Source organism: Vombatus ursinus, unplaced genomic scaffold, assembly GCF_900497805.2.
Source record: "Vombatus ursinus unplaced genomic scaffold, bare-nosed wombat genome assembly UNPS02014859.1, whole genome shotgun sequence".
Classification (NCBI taxonomy): domain Eukaryota; kingdom Metazoa; phylum Chordata; class Mammalia; order Diprotodontia; family Vombatidae; genus Vombatus; species Vombatus ursinus.
The window spans coordinates 547,145-567,308 of record NW_020954637.1 but is presented as its reverse complement, the minus strand read 5'-3'; the positions used below and the strand labels follow the sequence as shown (position 1 = coordinate 567,308).

At 39.8% G+C, this 20,164-nt stretch overlaps 1 protein-coding gene across 12 annotated transcripts in view; it reads left to right on the top strand.

The window, feature by feature from the left end:
• Positions 1–20,164, top strand: part of SRRM1 (serine and arginine repetitive matrix 1) — a 37,440-nt gene that overhangs the window by 7,418 nt on the left and 9,858 nt on the right. For 3 of the 12 annotated variants that reach the window (XM_027841357.1, XM_027841355.1, XM_027841367.1), the window contains 9 exons: positions 1,344–1,459; positions 2,896–3,099; positions 3,346–3,540; positions 3,845–3,964; positions 6,688–6,962; positions 14,199–14,279; positions 14,674–14,760; positions 16,163–16,307; positions 16,881–16,922. In XM_027841357.1, the coding sequence (XP_027697158.1) occupies positions 1,344–1,459; positions 2,896–3,099; positions 3,346–3,540; positions 3,845–3,964; positions 6,688–6,962; positions 14,199–14,279; positions 14,674–14,760; positions 16,163–16,307; positions 16,881–16,922 (1,265 nt within the window). The remainder of the gene's footprint in view (positions 1–1,343; positions 1,460–2,895; positions 3,100–3,345; positions 3,541–3,844; positions 3,965–6,687; positions 6,963–14,198; positions 14,280–14,673; positions 14,761–16,162; positions 16,308–16,880; positions 16,923–20,164) is intronic. The other 9 variants (XM_027841363.1, XM_027841362.1, XM_027841360.1 and 6 more) reach the window with 8 other exon arrangements.

Below are 20,164 nucleotides of genomic sequence, written 5' to 3'. Positions count from 1 at the left end.
GGTTTTGAGGATCCTGTGAGTTAATGTGTGAAACACTTGGCAAACCTTACAGTGCTGTGTAAATGCTGGCCATTATTAGAAGGGATCCTTGTTTTATGTAGATAATAGAAGCATAGATCTAGAGTCAAAAGGGACCTCAGACAGTCATTGCATCCTTTTATAGATAAATGTAGAGGATGGGTGACTGGCCCCAGGTGTCAATGCCAGTCTGCCACTCAGTATCTGTGACCTTGGAAGGTCACATAAATTCATTTTCCTCATCTGGAAGATGAGTGGATTCGATTAGATGACCTCTAAGGTCCCTTTCTGCCCTAAATGTACTATCCTACGATATTTGAGTGTCAGTTTCTTTATCTGTTAAATTGGAGGTAAGAGTAAAAATTTCTTTTCTGGGCTTGTTCTGTTGAAAGTGCTTTGTAAAAAAGTGCTAAATATTATTAGTTATTACCTTTCTGTACTTCACAGAGTTGTTGAGAAGATCAAATTAGGTGATGGATTTTAAATCATTTTTTTAAATGGAATACTATGAAAATCTGTGCTGTAGTCTAGACAGTGGGGAACCTATGGCCTTGAAGGCCACATGTGGCCCTCTAGGTCCTCAAGTGCAACCCTTTGACTGAATCCAAACTTCACAGGACAAATCCCCTTAATAAAAGGATTTGTTCTGTAAAACTTGGACTCAGTCAAAACCCAAGGACCTAGAAGACCACATGTGGCTTCGAGGCCACAGGTTCTCCACCCCTAGGTTAAGTGACCTGTCCAGGGTCACACAGCTCATCTGAGTTGGGATTCCTCACTCACAAGTTCAATGCCATGTCCCCGTAACAATTCTGAATAAAAATAATCATGGGCCTTGGAACTGGATGGCACTGTAGAGACCACGTAGTACAGTATACTCATAAATGATCTTGTAAACCTTTCTTTTGACTAAACCAACTTGAAGGAGTAGCAATTCTCTAACTCATTTCAGAAGTGAAGGGGTAGCCTGTACAAGTTCCTTTGTCTAGCAAGCATTCATTAAGTCCATTGGAAACATTCAGGATAATACAAAGGTAGTAAGTCAGATTTCTGAAGTTCTTTAGGTTTATAAAGTGCCTTTCTCACAACCCTGTGAGCTAGAGTACAAATTTTTTTTAACTCTGATTTTACAAACATACCAACCAGAAATTATGAGCAAATTTAAAATTAAAAGATCTATTGCTTTTATAAACAAGAAATAAAAAAAATAGTCATAGTGATGTTTGTACTTTTCAAGTGTGGTTTTAAAATGAGTGGTTTTTAAATTATGTGCTTGTTAATCTTAAGATGTTCAAATCTGACTAACTTGAACTGATTGTTTAAAGATTGAACAAGAAAAACTGGCATCTATGAAGAAACAAGATGAAGACAAAGATAAGAGGGACAAAGAAGAAAAGGAGAGTAGCAGAGAAAAAAGGGAGCGATCCAGAAGCCCAAGAAGGTACAAAGTATAAATACTTGTGTTGGAGGACTGTCCTCCTGATACTGTAAAGTTTGGGTATGATAAGCAATGTTGAACAGTTTGGTTTGTCTGTAATTTTTTTAAAATAAGATATCATAGCTGCTACTATTATTATTATGCCATCTTAATCTTTTGTCCTACAGAACTCATTTGTCTGTAGAATTAAATAACCCATAACCTCCTGATAATAAAAATTCAGAGTTTTGAAAAATATAAGTTACTTCTTCCTGTTAAAAAAAAAATTTAACCATTCTGACTCATTCCTCTCTCTGTCCCCTCATGATTTTGTCATTCTCTTTTCATCAGAAACCTATTCCCGTTATCTTTAGGATTGTTTTATAAACATGTTGGACATTTCCTATCACAGATTTTTGTATTGAAATTAGACTTTAGATTCTCATTTCTATATTCTTTTCAAATTGGATTCTTGATAAGCTTGCATTTTTATTCCAGACCTGTTTCTACTTTATTTATGGAGAAAAGTAAGAATTTGAGTAGACTTTTCATTCTGAGGGTTCTCATTTCCTCCTTTCCCCCTGTGTAGTTTATAAAAGTAGGAAGGGAGATGCTAAGTAAGTACCTAATCCCTTTCACTTAAGTATTTGACACTTAAACCTATTTATAGGTGAAGGAAAGCTTCACTATAAGCAGTGCTTCTAATTTAAAGGCACCGGGTCATTGGTGACTTCACTATTAGTTCGTAAGTAAGTACCTCAGTCTTCCTTCAGTGTGAATGGAAAAAAGCCTTCCTAATGAACACTGCTTTTAAAAACAAGATTTTCACTCTCTCTAAAATTGAGTTAATTCATTGTTTCCCTTCACTTTAGCTATGTCTTCTGGTCATAGAACTTAAGTTATGCTCATTAGGAATACAGTCAGTTAATAAACATTAACTGTCTGCTGTGTGTAAGCTCTGAGGATACAAAAAAGGCAAAGCCAGTCCCTGCTCTCAAGGAGGTCTCAGTCTAATGAATGTAGGTTACTGTGCAGGGATTTGAGCTGACTATCTAATGCCTAAAATTTTGCCTTTAGCTTGCTTGATTTGTTTGTAGGATTGAATCTGGTGTTTTGTATTTAAACTTTTCCTCTAAGATGTCGTTCTTTGGGGTTTTCTTTATGCAGGCTTTTTGTCTTCTGGAATAATGAGGAAGTAAATATAATGGCTTGACCCTTTGCTTTTAAGACTAGAGATCTGAATTATCTATAACTGACATGTTCAATAATTAATTGATTAAACTTCTTTTCTTGTCTCTTTTTCTATCCCTCGGCCAGTGGGGAAGAAACAGAATGTCTAATTTCCATGTGATATTCCTTAATTATGAACTCTTTTTATTCACTCTTTTATTAAACCAATAAAAAACCCTTCCATTTCCATTTTGGACAAAGACCTGAAATAAAAACTACTTTTGTCCTAGACGCAAGTCCAGATCTCCTTCCCCTAGAAGACGAGCCTCCCCTGTCAGGCGAGAGAGAAAGCGAAGTCATTCTCGATCTCCTCGTCACAGAACCAAGAGCCGGAGCCCCTCCCCTGCTCCAGAAAAGAAAGAAGAGATCCCAGAACTTCCAGAACCTTCAGTGAAGGCCAAGGAACCTTCAATACAAGAGGCAACCTCTACTAGGCAAGTACTCTAGAAAGCTTTAGTCAGATATTTGTGAAGTTCCATTGTAATTAATTATAAAATCATTATCAGTGTGGTGTGCCTAACAGTCACATGGTATCACTGGAAGCAGTTGCTGGATTTTAGAGCTAGGAAGGAATTTCCACCAATTATACAAAGCTTTTCTTGATGGACTTTAATGCACCCTTTTACATAATTTTTAATTTAAACGGGGAAAAAAAATGATGCATTTTTTTTTCTATACAGTGATATTCTGAAAGCTCCCAAACCTGAACCTATACCAGAAACGAAGGAACCTTCACCAGAAAAAAATTCAAAAAAGGAAAAAGAAAAGGACAAAACCCGCCCACGGTCTCGATCACGATCCAAATCGAGGTCACGAACACGTTCTCGGTCCCCTTCTCATACTCGACCAAGACGGCGTCACAGGACACGTTCAAGGTGAGTTTTGTAACTTGAGCTCCATCATCTGTTAAATTCTCAAATTACAGTGTGAAAAATTAACTGTAATAACATGTCCACCCTAGAGGTTGAAATAATTAACTTTGAGGATTAGATGGGACCATTTTGCTACAACAACTTTAAGTAATAACACTTTGGGCCCTAGAAACATAATGGAAAGTATTTTAAAGTGCTGCTTGTCATTGTCTCCATCTGGAAATGTGTAGTTCATTTTCTGAAATTGGGAGTTTTGTAAACCTTAACATTTTGTGATTCTGAGCTGATGTCATTCTGTTAATGGTAGATCATATTCACCAAGAAGACGACCCAGTCCAAGAAGGCGGCCATCCCCTCGAAGAAGAACCCCCCCAAGACGAATGCCTCCTCCACCAAGGCATAGAAGAAGTCGATCTCCTGTGAGACGGTGAGCGGCTTTGTTGGGAAGCTCAAAATATTGGAGGGCCATCAGCATTCTTAGAGAATAGTCAGTTAACTTAGAAAGCTATTCCATTCCATCATATACTTGATATAAGGACTGGAAGCTGTCCACTAAGGTAGTGGTGTGTCTCAAGCAATTATAAACTGCTGGTCTTCAAAGGATGTGGTGGGCTGGGTTAGTGAGTAGGCATCTAAATGTCATGAATGACCCAACTTTTCTGAGCCTGCCTCCTCTTCTACTGTGCTCGGAGACACTAGAGTAAATAAGTTCAGTGAAATCTGTTCTTGTCAGTCATAACGACTGTAATTCTCATGTTTCTCATAAGTAGCTGTTTGCAAGACTGACTAGATATTTTAGAAGAATAAGAAAACTAATAATAATGGACTGATGGACCTTTCCTCCTGTTGATTTTTACTTGAATCGTCATGAGATTACAAGAAAGGGAAGAGTTTGGATTTCTTCATGTCAGCATACAAACTGGAAATGTTAGCTTCAGCACTCTAGAGTTGTGTGTGAGTGGCATGGCCTGCTTTACCAGTGGTCCAGTTAGGTGTTTCTCAGTGGGTAGTTCTAAGCTTGGCTGGACTTCGTCGTAGCCTGCTGCCGACACTTAGTTGGTGACCAGGGACAAATACCTTCAACTTCTTTGGGCCTCAATTTCCTCATCTATCCTGTAGTACCTCACTGGTGGTATTGTAAATCTCAAATGAGAATGTATATAAACACCTTTGCAAACTAAAATACTGTGTGAATTGAGCTGTCATTATTACAGCTCAATAGGGAAGTTAGGTGACGTAATGGGTGGAGCACTGGGCCTCTGGTCAGGAAGACTTATCTGCCCAAGTTCAGATCTGACCTCAGACACTGTGTGGCCCTGGGCAAGTCACTTTGCCCTGTTTTCCTCGGGTTTCCTCCTCTGTAAAAGGAGCTGGAGAAGGCAATGGCAAACCACTCCAGTATCTCTGCCAAGAAAACCCCAAATGGAGTCATGGAGCATCAGATATGACTGAAATGACTAAACAAAACAATCTTAAGGTTTAACTGCTTGTTGAATATGTGCCAGATTAGCCTGAAGATTGAACTGTTCTGTTAGTGTTAGATTTTTATAGCTAGAGATGAATTACAACTAAAACAAAAAATCTTTAGCATTTAGTCGTGTTAATTCTTGCTATGTATAGAGATTTCCATTTAATGGTTTTAGTTATGCACAGGTTTTCAGGATACTGAAGGTTTTATGAACAGCCAAAATGCAAAAATATTCTCTTCTTGGTTAAATTAATAAAAAGGATTGACTTCGTTATTACCAGTGGCTCAGGAGTTGATCACAACTGGTGGACTATTTATACTAGAAAGGAACCTGAAAAGTTCCTATGCTACTGCCATTATTTTAGAGAAAAAGGTTTGAGACGTAGGGACGTGAAACGACCTCTGTTGTTTTGTTTCAGTTGTCTGACCATATTTGGAGTTTTCTTGACAGAGATACTGGAGTGGTTTGCTATTTCCTTCTCCAGATCATTTTGCAGATGAGAAAACCCAGGCAAACAGGGTTAAGTGCCTTGCCCAGGATCACACAGCTAGTAAGTGTCTAAGGCTGAATTTAAACTTAGGTAGATGGGTCTTTGTAACTCCAGACCTGGCCCTCTGTGCACTAGTACACCACCTAACTGACCAGAGGTCAGAGAGCAGGTTGGTGACAGAGCTAGAGATAGACTCTGGTGTACTGGTCCCTGGCCCCAGCCCAGAACAGAGTGTGCGGTAGTCTGTGGTCCAGTACTCTTTCCCATACACCACTGGTCAATATGGCTGTACTTTTCTGTCGTAAACATTGTTGAACAGTTTTCCAAAATTTACCGTTCCTTATCTGGTGGAGAGTTGGCCCTGGGGCTTTCTAGTTGGAGGATCCATGGAAACAGCTACTACTTCTGTCAGAGTTTTGCAAACAGCGTGTTTCTTTGTTGTGCTTTCTAAGCCAATTTTCAATCAAAATATTTTGCACGTTGTGTAAGATTCCCTTTCAGCCGGTATTTCCCTCACACTTAAGGTAGGGTTTCTTTTTTTCAGGTTCTCAAGAATTCTGCCGTCAAAGGTGGATTCTGCAGGTACACATAATTGCAACAGAACTTAACACAAATTTTGTCGCAGAATTCAAGAGGCCCCCTGCCCCGGCTTAGAAGTTTATGTAGCTAAAAGAAATTCCTGATTTTTTCTCCTTCATGAGACAAATTGATCATATTGTTTAAGTATCCTAACTTTAGGAGACATTCCACATTTCAAATAAAACTACTCATGCACAACTTTTTTAAATACAACCTTAAAGGTTTGGTTGAATCGAATGTTCGTCAAATGGAAAGCTTTGCCACTTAAATTATAAATTATGTCTACAAACTCAAACACTAATGTCATTCCAAGGGACACAGAAAAGTTACATAGCGTTGGACTCTATGATTCTTGTAACTTTTAATAGAGCAAAAACTGCTACCTTTGTCAGAATGATTTTTTTCTGTTAATACTATCAGAAATAGCTGTTTCCTGACTTAGGTTATGTAGAGTTTGATTTTCCACTTAATTAAAAAAAATTCTTGATGTGCTTGGCTACATAAACTCAAAAATCAGAAAATTAAAAACTTCCTTTTTATGCAAAACATACCTGAAAAGCTGGTATTTTAACCATTGTGGTTAAAAATGAGTGCATGTCCCTTGGTCCACAGAAGGCGGCGATCGTCAGCATCTCTGTCCGGCAGCAGCTCATCATCATCTTCATCCCGTTCCCGGTCACCTCCAAAGAAGCCACCCAAAAGAATCTCCAGCCCCCCTAGAAAAACGCGTAGACTCTCTCCATCCTCAAGCCCTCCCCGGCGAAGGCATCGGCCATCTCCGCCCGCAAGCCCACCGCCAAAAACCCGTCGGTCACCAACACCCCAGCAGTCAAATCGTACTAGAAAAAGTCGTGGCTCTGTTTCTCCAGGGAGAACCTCAGGTAAAGGTAAAACCAGATTCTTGCCCACATTCTTTTTCTCTGTTTACCAAAATGGATTTGTTGGTAGTGGACAAGCTTAGGTAAGATGTGTGTGTTGACTAACCCTTATCATGTTTGTTTGAGGAAACCACCTTTCTGTCCTTCAGCATTTTAATAAGTATTGAAATTAAGGCTTCAGTTGTAGTTCTGAAGCTTTCTAGTGTAAATTGGTAGGGAAGTAATGTTACCAAGAGATGGATTTGGACTTTGTTTTTCAAAGTTCAGGTCATCATAAAGCACCAGCTTGCAGTTTAGGGAGGCATTTCATTACTGCTGGGACAGTTAGCGTTTCTTTGAAGATCTTTTTGATTATCTTACTTGAGGACGTTGTATTCTAGTTTAATTCTTTCTTTACCGCACTGTTCCCTTAAAAGAAGAACATGGTGTACTCTGAAGCATTTTTTTAAAACATGATTTCCCTTTAAATGTAGACTAGTTCTTGCTTTGTTTGTTGCAATTTTATTCTTAAGGAGTTTATGTCCTGTGATCGTGCTAGGCAAAGTAAGTTGGAATGTAGGTTGTGTAGCTGGTTGGGGTTCCTTTCTTCAATATTAAATATTCGTGGAAATAGTTTTGAGTACCATTAGTATGGCATCTAAAAGACCCCTTCAGGTTGTCAAGGTTTCAGTGTCTGGTCCTGCAATATGTTTTGTTAGAAAGGTGAATGGTGGGGGAAGACCTCCGTAAGGCCCCCTAGAGCAGCCGGAACTTAAGGATCACCATAATCTCATCTGCACTTATGGTGGAATCACTTGAAAAACTGGTGATCTTCGTATATCCCCCTCCAATGATAAGAATGTTTGCCTTGTGACTAAACTTCCTTAAATGGAGCCCAGTTGCTGCAGCATGTAGCAGGTGTCCATTGTAATAGTGTCGTAGATCACATGAAATAACCATTTGGTGTGTATTGTATTTGTACGTGAGAGGGGAGGGAAGAGGTGAAAGTGGAGGTGTCAGATAGCTTTTGAAAAAGGACGGTGCGTAGAAAAAAAGGTAAACCTTATTCTGCATACATTCATCTCTGTTGTAGTAACTATTTGAATGCACTCTATAGCTATAATATTTGGGTTTTTTTTTTTTTTTAACATGAGAGTATTTTTTTTTTAATCAGTGGAACATTTTTGGTACAGAATCCTTTTCAGCTGTTGATATGTGAATTCCTGCAGTAGCCAAACATCCAAGGGAACACTTAGAAATGCTATTGCATTCACACACTGAAGACCGAAGGGAGATCTGCATGGGACCTGGGGTTGGAAGTGTTCTGGATGGCTCCACAACTGGTTCTCTGGAAGTTGAACTGGTGGGTGTTGTGGCTGTCTGTCCAAAGACCACTTCATTTTTAGGGACCAGGGGACCTAGGCTATTATAAAGTCACCAGCGGAGGAAGGGGGTGATAGTTAATGTATAGCACAGCTCATCATTTGTTAATGAATGTTACCAAAAGCAGGGCGTCCTTGATAAATGGGTTGGCTCCTAAATCAGCGGAGATGTTGGTGCCAACATCCCAAGTTTTCTGTTTGAATAGAATCTCAAAAGGATATTGATAACTTCTTACATAGGATTTTATTTGAGGTAGCAGCTCCCCGTCTTAACCAGGTCTCCAGGGATTGATTGGAGCTCATACTTTTGACAATGGCAAGCCGCCATGGTAAAAGATTAAGTGAAGGGAGGGGGAAGTAACACTTTTATTTACTCCTCAGAATTCGGCAGGGGTAGGCGGGAGGAGGCAAGATAGGGTATTTTGGGAAAATTATAGGTTAATTATCCTTTGGGGACACTACTGCACATTCTATCAGAACAAGTTCCTGAGGCAGTCAGCTTCAGAGCTAGTTTTTTTCTTTTTAGATTGTTACTGTGATATAAGGAACAAGAAAAATAAAAGAGAAAAGGTACTGATGGTGGTGCCAGCCATGCTCTGGTTTGTTTAAAATACAGGGCCTTACAGGTACTTTGTTGTCCTGTATCCTTCACTGCCTTTCAAGGCATCAGTAGATGTATTCTTTCAAGTCACAGAAAATTGTGGGCTTAAATGGATTACTTAACGAACAGTAGCAGTTTTCTGTTGTGTGTATTTTTTCCCATTTATTTACATTAAATTCATATATTTTGCTAGAAGAATACTTGCCTCTTCACCATAGTAAAATCTATTACATTAATTTTAAATCATGGTCAAAGAGCAGCAGAAATTTCTGATGAACAGTTAATAATATTAAAAAATATTAGCAATGATACTGTGACTCAACTCAGACATTGAAAGAGAAAGTAACATTGTGTTATAAAATTTGATAGTAGAAATATGTACATCAATGTATTTGTAATAGGCAGCATGGTATGGTGTGAGAGGCTGCCACTGAGACAAGAAAAGCTGGGTCCAAGTCCCATTCCTAGCATACTGGCTGTGGCCTTGGGCAAGTCATTTCTCTTATAAATCACCCAGGCATTCATCTCACTGAAATTCTTTAAGGGTGCAGGAAGGGGCGAGTCTGCCTTGGTGGACAGCAGTGTTCACCAGAAACTCTCTGCCTCAGAGAAATAGGTCCAGTAAAATTTTATGTTAATCAACTTTAATTTCTAGTTTGTTCATAAGATACAAAAGATAGACTTTTCTTATTTTCTCCAAATGATTTCTCAATTTCAAATAATTCCAAAGGAAACTTTTTTTTTATTCCTAACAGAAGAAATTAGAGCAATTAAAACTGATTGTAAATCAGCAAGCATTTATTATATCCCTACTATGTGTTAGGCACTGTGCCAAGCCCAGAGGATGCAAAGAAAGGCAAAAACTAATTTAGCAACCCTATTAGAGTGCCTGGCACAGAGTTCTCAAGCAGCTTAGATTCTAATAGAGGGGACAACCTCTAGATAACTTTGTGCATAAGAAGTGTGTACAGGGGAAGTGGCAGGTGGTCTCAGAGGAAAGAGCTATTGGGTTAGGAGGAACGGCTGGGAAAGACTTCCTACATTAGGTTGGATTTGAGCAGATTTTTGAAGATGGCCAATAATGCAAGGAGGGGAGAATATTCCAGGCCCCGGGGACAGCCATGACAGAGTCATGAAGACAGGAAATGCAGTTTTCTAAGGCACACAAAGTAGGCTGGTGTAGCCAGCTTTTAGAACTTTGGAGAGGAATAGAGTATAAGAAGAGTGGAGAGATAGGAAGGCCTTTAAACACCAAACAGGACTTTATATGGAATCTGGGGAGTGATAGAAAGCCCCTGTGTTTTATTGATTGGGGGGCCAGGTGACAGACCTGCACTTTGGTAAGGTCACTTTGGCCTCTGAGTAGAGGATGAACTGGACAGGGGTGTGACTTCTGGGAGATAAATCAGAAGGCTTTGAGGGCCTGCATCAGGGTAGTAGCAATTTCAGAGGAGAAAAGGACGTAAAAGAAACTGAAGGTAGAAGTGACACAATTTGACAAGAGATTGGAAATGTGGGATGAGTGAGATTGAAGAATCGGGATTATACCAATGTTGCAAGCTTAGGTGAGTTGGAGAATGGCGGGGCCAGCAGCAGTAGAAAGGAAGAAGGGAGAGGATTTGGCAAGGGAGTTGATGAGTTCTGTTTTGGACATAGTCATTTTGAGATGCACAGTTTACCCAGAGATGTCTAGCAGGCACTTGGTGATGCAGGTTGTAGCTCAGAGGAGACATTAGGATTGGATATGTAGATCTGGGAATCATGCATAGAAATGATAGTTGAACAGTTTTTAATAAATCCATTGTAGTATTTTGTCTTCCAAAATCCTGTTATTAAATATATATATTTATAAAATAGCCCTGAAATTCATCATATAATGCTGGGTGGTCTGCTTTACAGATCCCTTCCTTAATACTCGCTAGCCTTACTGGGCTGACTTCCCTGGCTAGAGAAGTTGAGGGAACGTCTCTCTTTCCCCTTGGTTGCCAACTGACCCTCATCCCTCCAGTAGATATTAGACACTGACTGTGATAAGGTGGCAAAACTGGAGGCCATTACTCAGACCCCCATTTTGAAAAATGAGGGGGATGTTCTCCTTGTAAATGAATTTACGGCTTGATAGCTGGTGTTTTGATTATGGGATTCTGTTGTGTACACTTCTGGTAAGTGCCTGTTCTTGGTTCTCATCCTGAAATGGAACAGATGGGAAGGAATATGGAATCTAGGGAAGTTGAGGACATTATTGAATAAGATGTTGGTTAAAAAATTCCCTGTAAGATCACAGACCTGGTTCTCGGAGTGTGTGATTCTTGGGTTGGCTGAGGTGGTTAGACTAGTGTGGTTGTACATAGGAACTCGCCTGCCAGCTTAGATGTATGTGAAATGGAACAATGACAGGTAATGAGAGTAAATGCAAAAGAATAGCACAGTAGCATCAGGATGGTGTTAGGAGAGCTGGAGCTGAGGTTGCAGAAAGGTGGAGGAGTTTTTGCTAGTTGTGGGGGCTGGGGGAGTTGGAGCAGGGAGAGGACACTGGCTTGCCAGCGGTCTGGGAGATGACAACTGCCTTCTGGAAAAAGGCTTCTGCTGCTAGTTTCTTATCTTGCTTCTGTTTTCTCTGTATCAAGAATGATTTGGTCTAGGAAGGAGAGAACAGAACTGAAGTGGCTCATGGGGCTTACTTTCTAAGATAAGTAAGGAGATAGAGCACTTGGCACCTTACTTGGACTATTCCAAGTTATAGCAGTTACCAAAAGAATGGGTGTTAATGCTGAGGCACTGTCAGCACTTTGAAAGATCCTGGTAGACTGAGGCTGAGACTTTAGGCTGCTGAGATTGACTTCTATTCCTAACAAAATTTTGAAACTTTAAAGAAATGGTAAGTGAAATTGTAGAAAAGGTTAGTGATCAGAGAATGCTTCATCAAGAATGTTGTCCCAGACTAATCTTATGTCTGTTTTACTAAATTGGTAGATGAGAGTGGTAGGGATAGCACACCTGTATTTTCACAAATCTTTGGATTAAACCATTTTTCATTCTGTTCTTTTGGGAAAGATGAGTAATGGCAGCCTAGATGATAGGAAAATCAGATGGATTCAGACAAGCTGGACCCAGAATGAAGTTGTTCATTGTTTGATGTCAGTTTAGAAGGAGGTCTCCATGGAGTGTCCTGGGGATCTGTGTTTGTGAACATTTCAGTTAGTGATTTGTATAAAGGCATAAGTGGTCTGCTTATCAGATTTACATATGATACAAATCTGGGTAATAGAGTTAGGATTCAGAAAGGTTTTTGACAAGCTAGAACATTGAGTGAATCCATTAAGATGGAAAGTAATAATAGGGAAATATTGTCTCTAACTTGGATTCAAAAAGTCAGCTTCACAAATACAAGATGAGAGTTACTATCATTAGATAGTGACTTGTGTGAAGATATGGTTGCGAGTCAACATTGGATTATGGCAAAATCTAATGAGATTTTGGGGTGTATCAAGAGGTTGGAATGAGATGATTGTCCCACTGACTTCTGTCACATTCAGAGCATCTGGAATAAATAATCATGTCATATTTTTATGTGTACGTGCTTGAGAGTGTCCAGATGAGGGCAGCCAAGATAGTAAAAGACCTTAAATAGGTCTGTGCTATTTAAGGATTGGTTGAAGAAACTGAGGATTTTTGGCCAGGAGAATTACAGGACTGGGTGGAGCCTTAGTGGGATGGCCACTGGTACACAACCGCTTGTATTTGAAGGCCTTTACCTCGAAGAAGGATGGGGCTGGTTCTGTTTGGTTCCAGAGCTCAGAACTAGGAGCAGTAGGTGGAAGTTGCAAAGAAGCTGTTGGAGACTTAGAAGGAAAAATCGAAGAATAAGAATTATCCATCAGCAGAATAAGCTGCCTCAGGAGGTGATAGTTTTTCTTTCATTGGGCATCTTTATGGAAAGGCTAGGTGCCCATTTTTCAGGTACTATCGTAGAAGGGATGATGGGGGCAGGCGGTGTTGAAGTACAATTATTACAGCCGCTCATTTTAGGGAGTTTGAAGTTGTGGTTTCTTTTGAGAACTACAGCTTTACCCAGCCTGCTTGTGTTTTACCTCAGGTGGGTAAATCTGTCTTAAGCTAATTGAGTTGGAGGGTTTAGAACCTGAGAGGACTTGAGATTCTAGTCCAGCCCTCTCCTTTCTGGAAAACTTGAGGCCCCAGAAAGGTTCATTGCCCCAAGAAGAATGCTCCCACCTCAGCACTTAACAACCCTTATAAACCACTGGGGAGTTTTTCCCTTAAATCTTTGTTGTTTTTAAGGTCATCCTCTGTGTACTGATCCTAAACTATCAGTTGAACATGGTAAATCATTGTTCTTCTGACAATTCCATTTTCATCGATTTTTCTCTTAGTTCTTTTTGACCCTTTAACCATCTTTATTCCTTATTCTCTGAACACACACAACTTGGACAGTAACATGCTTCCAATGAGTCAGTAACATGCTTCCAATGAGTCCTTCTCTAAGTTATTTGGAACCCCAAATGACACAGTCCCATGTTTACTATAATGGGATAATGACTTCCCTTCTCATTTGACTATTACTTATTAAGTGTAGCCAGCTCACCTTAGGCTCTAGTCAGTCCCCAGAGAAAACTCTTAGTACTGAAAGTACTAAGATTTGAAGTACTGAAGCCCCTTTTTAGCTTTTCACCAGATAGACAATTTAGTGTTCACTCCTTTTTTTTTTTTTTTTTTTAGGGAGAGCTTTCATAGCTTCTTAGTTGTACCCTCAACCCTTTAAGACCACTAAGAGGTTAGCACTTACTGTTGGAGGCACACGTTTGGAGCATCTGCAGAAAATCATGCATGCTGCTGTGCTGGCCTGACCAGGGCATGTCTTGCCTGAGTACTTCCCCTTTCTCTGCCTAGTCTGTGGGCACACCAGTAGAGTTCTTTTGTTGGGGAACAGGAACGTCTGCCTTCTCTATAACAAGGTTCTTCAACCAGTTACTCTGTGGAGCTGTGTATGTTTCAGAGAACTGGATGGGACTTCTGTCTGAATGGTTACTTTTTAAAAGCCATTAGGTCTTGTTTAGTCATCTGACAGGAGGAAACTGAAGCCCCATCTCACACAGGTGCAGAATAAAAAGCCAAGGTTTCCAGGCTGGGTTGTCTCAACTGATATTCTGTACTCTCCTTAACATTGCCATGTATGTCACCTCTAGTGTGATTTCATTGGGATCCTAGTGCTGTTTATCATCCTTTCATGGGATCACCTTTTGCTTTGTTTCCCCTCTTCTCTAGCAACAAAACATAAAGGTACCGAGAAAAGGGAGTCACCTTCACCAGCACCAAAACCTCGGAAAGTAGAGTTATCTGAATCGGGTAAGTTTTGTTAACATTGTATTAATTTTGCTTCAACTAGTTGAAATCCCAGTGGGTCATAGGAGTGCAGGGAGAAAGGAGGAAACCTGCCATCACTAGGTCTGTGACCTGAATGAGTCATTTCACCTGTGAGCCAGTCTGTAAAATGGGATCATTATTCCATTCGCTCCAGGCCAGATGGGATGGAAGCTGCTCTATAGACAGGAAGCACTGGAGATGTGAGGAGCTAGAGAAAATGTTCATAACTACTTTTGTTTGAAGAGGACGTGAAATCCTGCGTCATCTCTAATCTTACTGACCCCCGGCAGGGAAGGCTGCCCAACCTTCTTAGAAGGACAGACAGATCTCTGTGTCTTTTAAGGGTAAATACTTTCTAAACACACGTGTCTTTCAGAAGAAGACAAAGGTGGCAGAATGGCAGCAGCTGATTCCGTGCAGCAAAGGCGGCAGTACCGGAGACAGAACCAGCAGTCTTCTTCTGGTACAGACACCGGCGTTTCTCTGAACTGACTTAGAAAGGGAGGGCTCCCCAAAGGGTTGGATTAAGAGGTCAGCTCCCTCCTGTTGGAGCAGGACTTCCAAGTCCTTATTCATTCATCGTGGTATTTTCAGGCCCAGAACAGTTCCTTTACTACTCAGCCGTTACGAAATGACATATGGCTGTAGTTACTGGGCTGCTTGTATGTTGGGTAGCATGTTTGTTCAGTTGAGTTGATCTAAAATGATATGCTTTAGGTTTACGGCGAGTCCCTAAATTACTCATCTCTCATACCAGTTATAAAACAGTAACCTCTCAGACATTAGAGCTGTTGGAAGTCTATGGTGCGTGAAAGATACTTTTTTAGAAATTTAAGGTGATGTTTTCAAATTAAACATTTAAAAATCTCTGGGGAGATATGCCCCCCACCCCAACAAAACGAACAGACAAACCAAAAAACACTTAATTCCCAGATTCGAAGTTTGAGGATTTTCTTTATACCTACTAAAATGATTATACCAAAATAGATAGAATAAATGTATAACTAATACAAAAGGTTATAGGCTATCTATTTAAGTAATTAAGATGCAAATGCTTGTTTGAATATTAACAGATTTTTGTAGTTTTTATTGGGGGTCTGTATTGTAATTACTTTGTGTTTTTGTATTGTGGAAGAGGGTAATTTAATTAAGGAATTTAGCATATACAAAGGAAACTAAGAAAATCTGAACTTGTGTGTGGTTTCAAGCCAGAGTTTGTAAGAAATGACATAGGTTTATAGAGATTGTATGAGTATGGGGTGGGAGTACTGTAGTTATGTAGAGAACAGAGGTAGTACGAGGATAATGATATTAAAGACAGATTATGATTTATCAGTTTTAGATTATCATAGATGACAGATTTTGTATATTCATGTACTGATATAACTTCATTCCATTTCCCTTTTGCCAAACTGCCTTCAGGATTAAAATATTACAATTGAATGCCTAGAAGCAAAAGCAACCTGAGATGTGTTTAGTTTTATAGTTGCTTGTTAGAACAGCCAGTGACCTCCCAGACAAATCTGTGGCTGTTTCTTCTGCATTGATAATGCTATTGAAATAATATGTTTCCTGCTTTTGTGTTTGGTTTCAAAATCAGTGAGCATTTCTTGATCATCTACAGATTTCAAACGGGGTGTCCATGCTAGGTGTTTAAGATGGTTTATTGTGCTGATAAGCTTAATTCTAGCATCTTGTCCATGTTGTCACCTTGCTTTCAAGAGAAGGTGTGAGATGTATTCAAACAGACACACTCATCCTGGTGGGTTTGGATAAAAGTCAAATGCCAGCCTGGCTACAGTTGGCCATTGCACAAGAGCGTAAAGTGTTAACTCAATTTTCCGTGGCCAATTGTGTGATTGTAGACTCTGGCTCCTCCTCCTCCTCAGAAGACGAGCGACCGAAGAGATCAAACGTGAAAAATGGAGAAGTGGGAAGGCGTCGACGCCATTCAGCCTCCCGGAGTGCATCCCCATCGCCACGGAAACGTCAGAAAGAGTCCTCTCCTCGGTAACTTTCTTTACTAAGTCTTAGTGCCACTGCTTCTAATGACAGTGAGGATCTAGTTTCTAGACCAGGGGTAGGGAACCTGTGGCTTTGAGGCCACATGTGGCCCTCTAGGTCCCCAAGTTCAGCCTTTGACTGAACCCAAACTTCACAAAACAAATCTCCTTAATAAAAGGATTTGTTCTGTAAAATTTTGACTCGGTCAGAAGGCTGCAACCAAGGACCTAGATGACCACATGTGGCCTCGAGGTCACAGGTTCCCCACCCCTGGTCTATACTGAGCCCTTCTGAAAGAATAGTATGGCTTAGTGTTAGTGCTTCTTGCAGGGAATCTTCAGTTGATTCTATCTTGGGGTTTGGTTTTAATTTGATAATTGTTAATGTGTGTCATGAAATTAATGTGAGTTATATACGCATGTTTTGTCACGTGTGCATGACTGTAAGGAACTTGAAGTGTAACCCAAGCAATTCTATTTGGTGGGGTTCGGTTCTGTTTCCCTCAGTGTTACGTATTGCATCAAAGTAAATGTATGGTGAATCAAGTTTTTGACATTTGTTTTTCTCCACTGCTCTCAGGATGCAGATGGGAAAGAGATGGCAATCGCCAATGATTAAAAGGTTGGTTAGAAATTATTTTGTAAATTAGGGTTAAGTATCAAAGCTTTAGTTTTCTCCCTTCCAGGTGACTTTTCTGTGATCTGAATCAGGGTGGGTGACAATATGGAGATGCTCCTTGATTCTCTCAGAAGCCCATTTAGGGGGTCAAGAAAACTCAACTCCAGCTGCTGCCTTAAAGCTATATTCAAACCATGTTTTTGGTTTCTTGTTACCTTAGTTTTGGATAATGTTTATAATCTTGTATCAGGTGTATATTTTTACAGCTGCTCTGCAAAAGGCTTTTTTTAGAGGACTCAGAACTCGGGAGCTGGGCAGGACCTTGATTGCAGTCATCTAGTAGAACCCCCACTGTACCAGTAAGGAAACCAAGACCCAATTACTGGCCCGGGGTCCACACTACAAATAAGTGGCAGAGACCAAAACTAAGTCTTAAGTGCTTCCTTGGGCTCCATAAGTTGGCCAGCTTTTGTATTTATATGGAAAAAAAAACAACCAACCCTGAAAAAAAAGATGCAGCATTTTTCTATGAAAATAAGGTAAATGAAAATGTTGATGTCCAAACTCACAAAACCTATTGGAATTTTACTGGACCTATTTCTATCAGACAGAAGTTGCTTATTAGCATTTTCAATTAGCCTTGCTGCAGATTCTCTGACTAATACCATTTTAGTACCATTTGGAATCCTAGGTCCCATAAGTGTAGTTCATTTATGCCATGAGTAAACTGGATGTTTCAGTGAGGATATTGGGAACTATTTGGTCTTATCCAGAAACAGGAGTCTGGGGCATCATAGCCCAACCAGTGATGGATAAGGCACAGATACATTCCTAGTAGGCCATGTATTGGCTCAGTCAACTTTATTTGGAAAAATCAGAACCTTTAAAAGATATGATATGGGTCAAAAGAAGTTTGGCTTCATTTCACCAGAATTAACCCATGATACCGGCCTTTTTCTCTGGGGAATCCCAGCTGTAATGTAACTGATTTTGTGGCTCTGGCCCACGCCTGCTGAGATACTCGACTTGGACTCATGTTTGATAGCTCTCAGTTTGAAGGTAGGACCTACTTCTTCAACCAAATTACATTTTTCTACCGTTTCTCCTCACTTCAGCTCACATTATTCAACTAGATTTGTTTGATCTTCTCTTCCCAGTAAAAAGTCGTTTTAGTCTGTTAAATGTAAATATCAGATTAAATGGCATTGAAAATGACTGTCAAAATTTTGTAGTTTAAACCTAACTAGTGTTATGAGGTGAAAAAAAGGACCATTTGGAATTCCAGGTGAAAAGACAGCACTCTGCTGTGGTCTTAAAATTTATTTCCTTTATTAGAGGAAATATTAGATGTAGGTAGATAGTAGAGATTAAAATAGATATTAGATATAAAAATATATTAGAGTTTTAAAACACTATGGAAGCAGTGGGTATACACAAAAGCTGAGAAGTAAAATGACCAGAACTCTCCCAACTCTTCATCACACCTTTGACTAAGCTCTCGCTGTCCTGCCACCCTGAGGACATTATGAAAACAGCAGGCTGGCTCCCCTTTGAAGCTAGGACGTAACTGCCCAAGTTAACTTAAGAGATCAGAAAGTGAATTTCCAAGACTTTTAGTGACTTCTCCAAGGTCACATGGTAATGAGTACTAGCAGCTGGGGTTTGAACCCAGAACTCACTACTCCAAATCTATTTTTTTCCCTTTTCTCATTAGTTCAGTCTGAGTTCTGAAGTTCTTTTGGATGTTTATTTATCTCATGATTTGACTTTCCACTCACACAAAGTTGCCTGAGCTTTCTTATCATATCCCATGGGGTTGGGGCACAGAGGTGGCTGCTTTGGCGCCTCTTTTGAGTGATCTCCGTGAATAGACCTGCCTAAATTTTCTCCAACTCTTGTGGACCACCAGGTTGTGTGTTCTTTGATTTTGTTACTGCATTTTCTTTTGAGTTCTGAGACTGTGTAGTTTGTTTCCATGCTGAATTTTAATCTGACTTCATCATATCCAAGATAGCAGATTTTGTTTTTAAACTTATAAATATTATATTTTGGAAATTTTCATCCCCCTCAGGGCACTTTCAGGTGTCCATAACAGAGTTAAACCGGTCTGGATATTTGTCCTAATCCCTGAGTGATCCAACTCCCCCTGCCTGAACATTAAGATTGTCATCCCGAGTTTTATAATTCCCATCATTCTTTGTCCCATCCAAGAACCAAACCATTCAATCATTGTGCTTTCATCTGCTGGATCAGGAGTGTTTGTCAAATGTTGTATGTTTTGGTTTTATTATTGTTGTTTTACTTTCCTTTTCATAGCCCCTAAATCCTAAAACATCATGCTGTTCAAAATAGAGGCATGGGAATGTTGAAACAAATCTCCCTGTAATGGTATCCAGTAAAGCAGCAACTTGCATGCTGTCTGAGAAATATGACCCCTGAAGAGCATTTTTTGTGATTAGGATATAATTGGATCACTTGCTAGTACATTTATATACATGGTAGATAGCTGTCCTCAAAGCCAGAATGTATTCAAGTAATACTTCTTTCTTACATATACTGATTAGGAACCTGGTCAAGTAAGACTAAACAGTTCCAGAGTATTATTTCTATAGGTATTTCCCCTTAGATAGAGTTCCCTTTATCAGTGGAGTCTTGGGGCCAAGCTACAACATTTTTAGATTTCCAGAACACTTTATAAATATTATCTGATTTGTTCCTCTACTACCTTGTGATACAGGTAGTATGTATTTTGCAGGTGAGGAAAACTGAGAGATCGATTATGACTTAAGCTCTCAGCTGTTTTGTAAGTGGCAATGCTGGGTTTCAAGCCCAGGTTTTCTGACTCCAAATCAAGTGGTATTATGTAAATTGAATCTTAAACAGTGTTGTGTGTCCCCCCCCCCCGCCACCCCCCCCCCCATGAAAGCATAACGCAGTCTTCAAATTTTAGTTGTCACAGTGATATTCTTCTTTCTTTTGTATTATAGGACTCATTTAGTTAAGGATGATAGATCCAATCTAAATACTTTGATTACAGTAGAGGCTTGCAAATTAATGTCTGACTAAGGAGAGTAATATGTTTGTACTGGTTGAGAAAGGAAAGACATGCCATGCATTTGTCCGACTCTCGGACAGATGGCAAGCAGAGTTGTGAACTTTAGCATTTGTTATAATAAGACTGCCAAGTTAACTTGGTCTTCTTAACCTTCCCAAGCAGTATATGAGGCATAATCATCTGTTTTTAC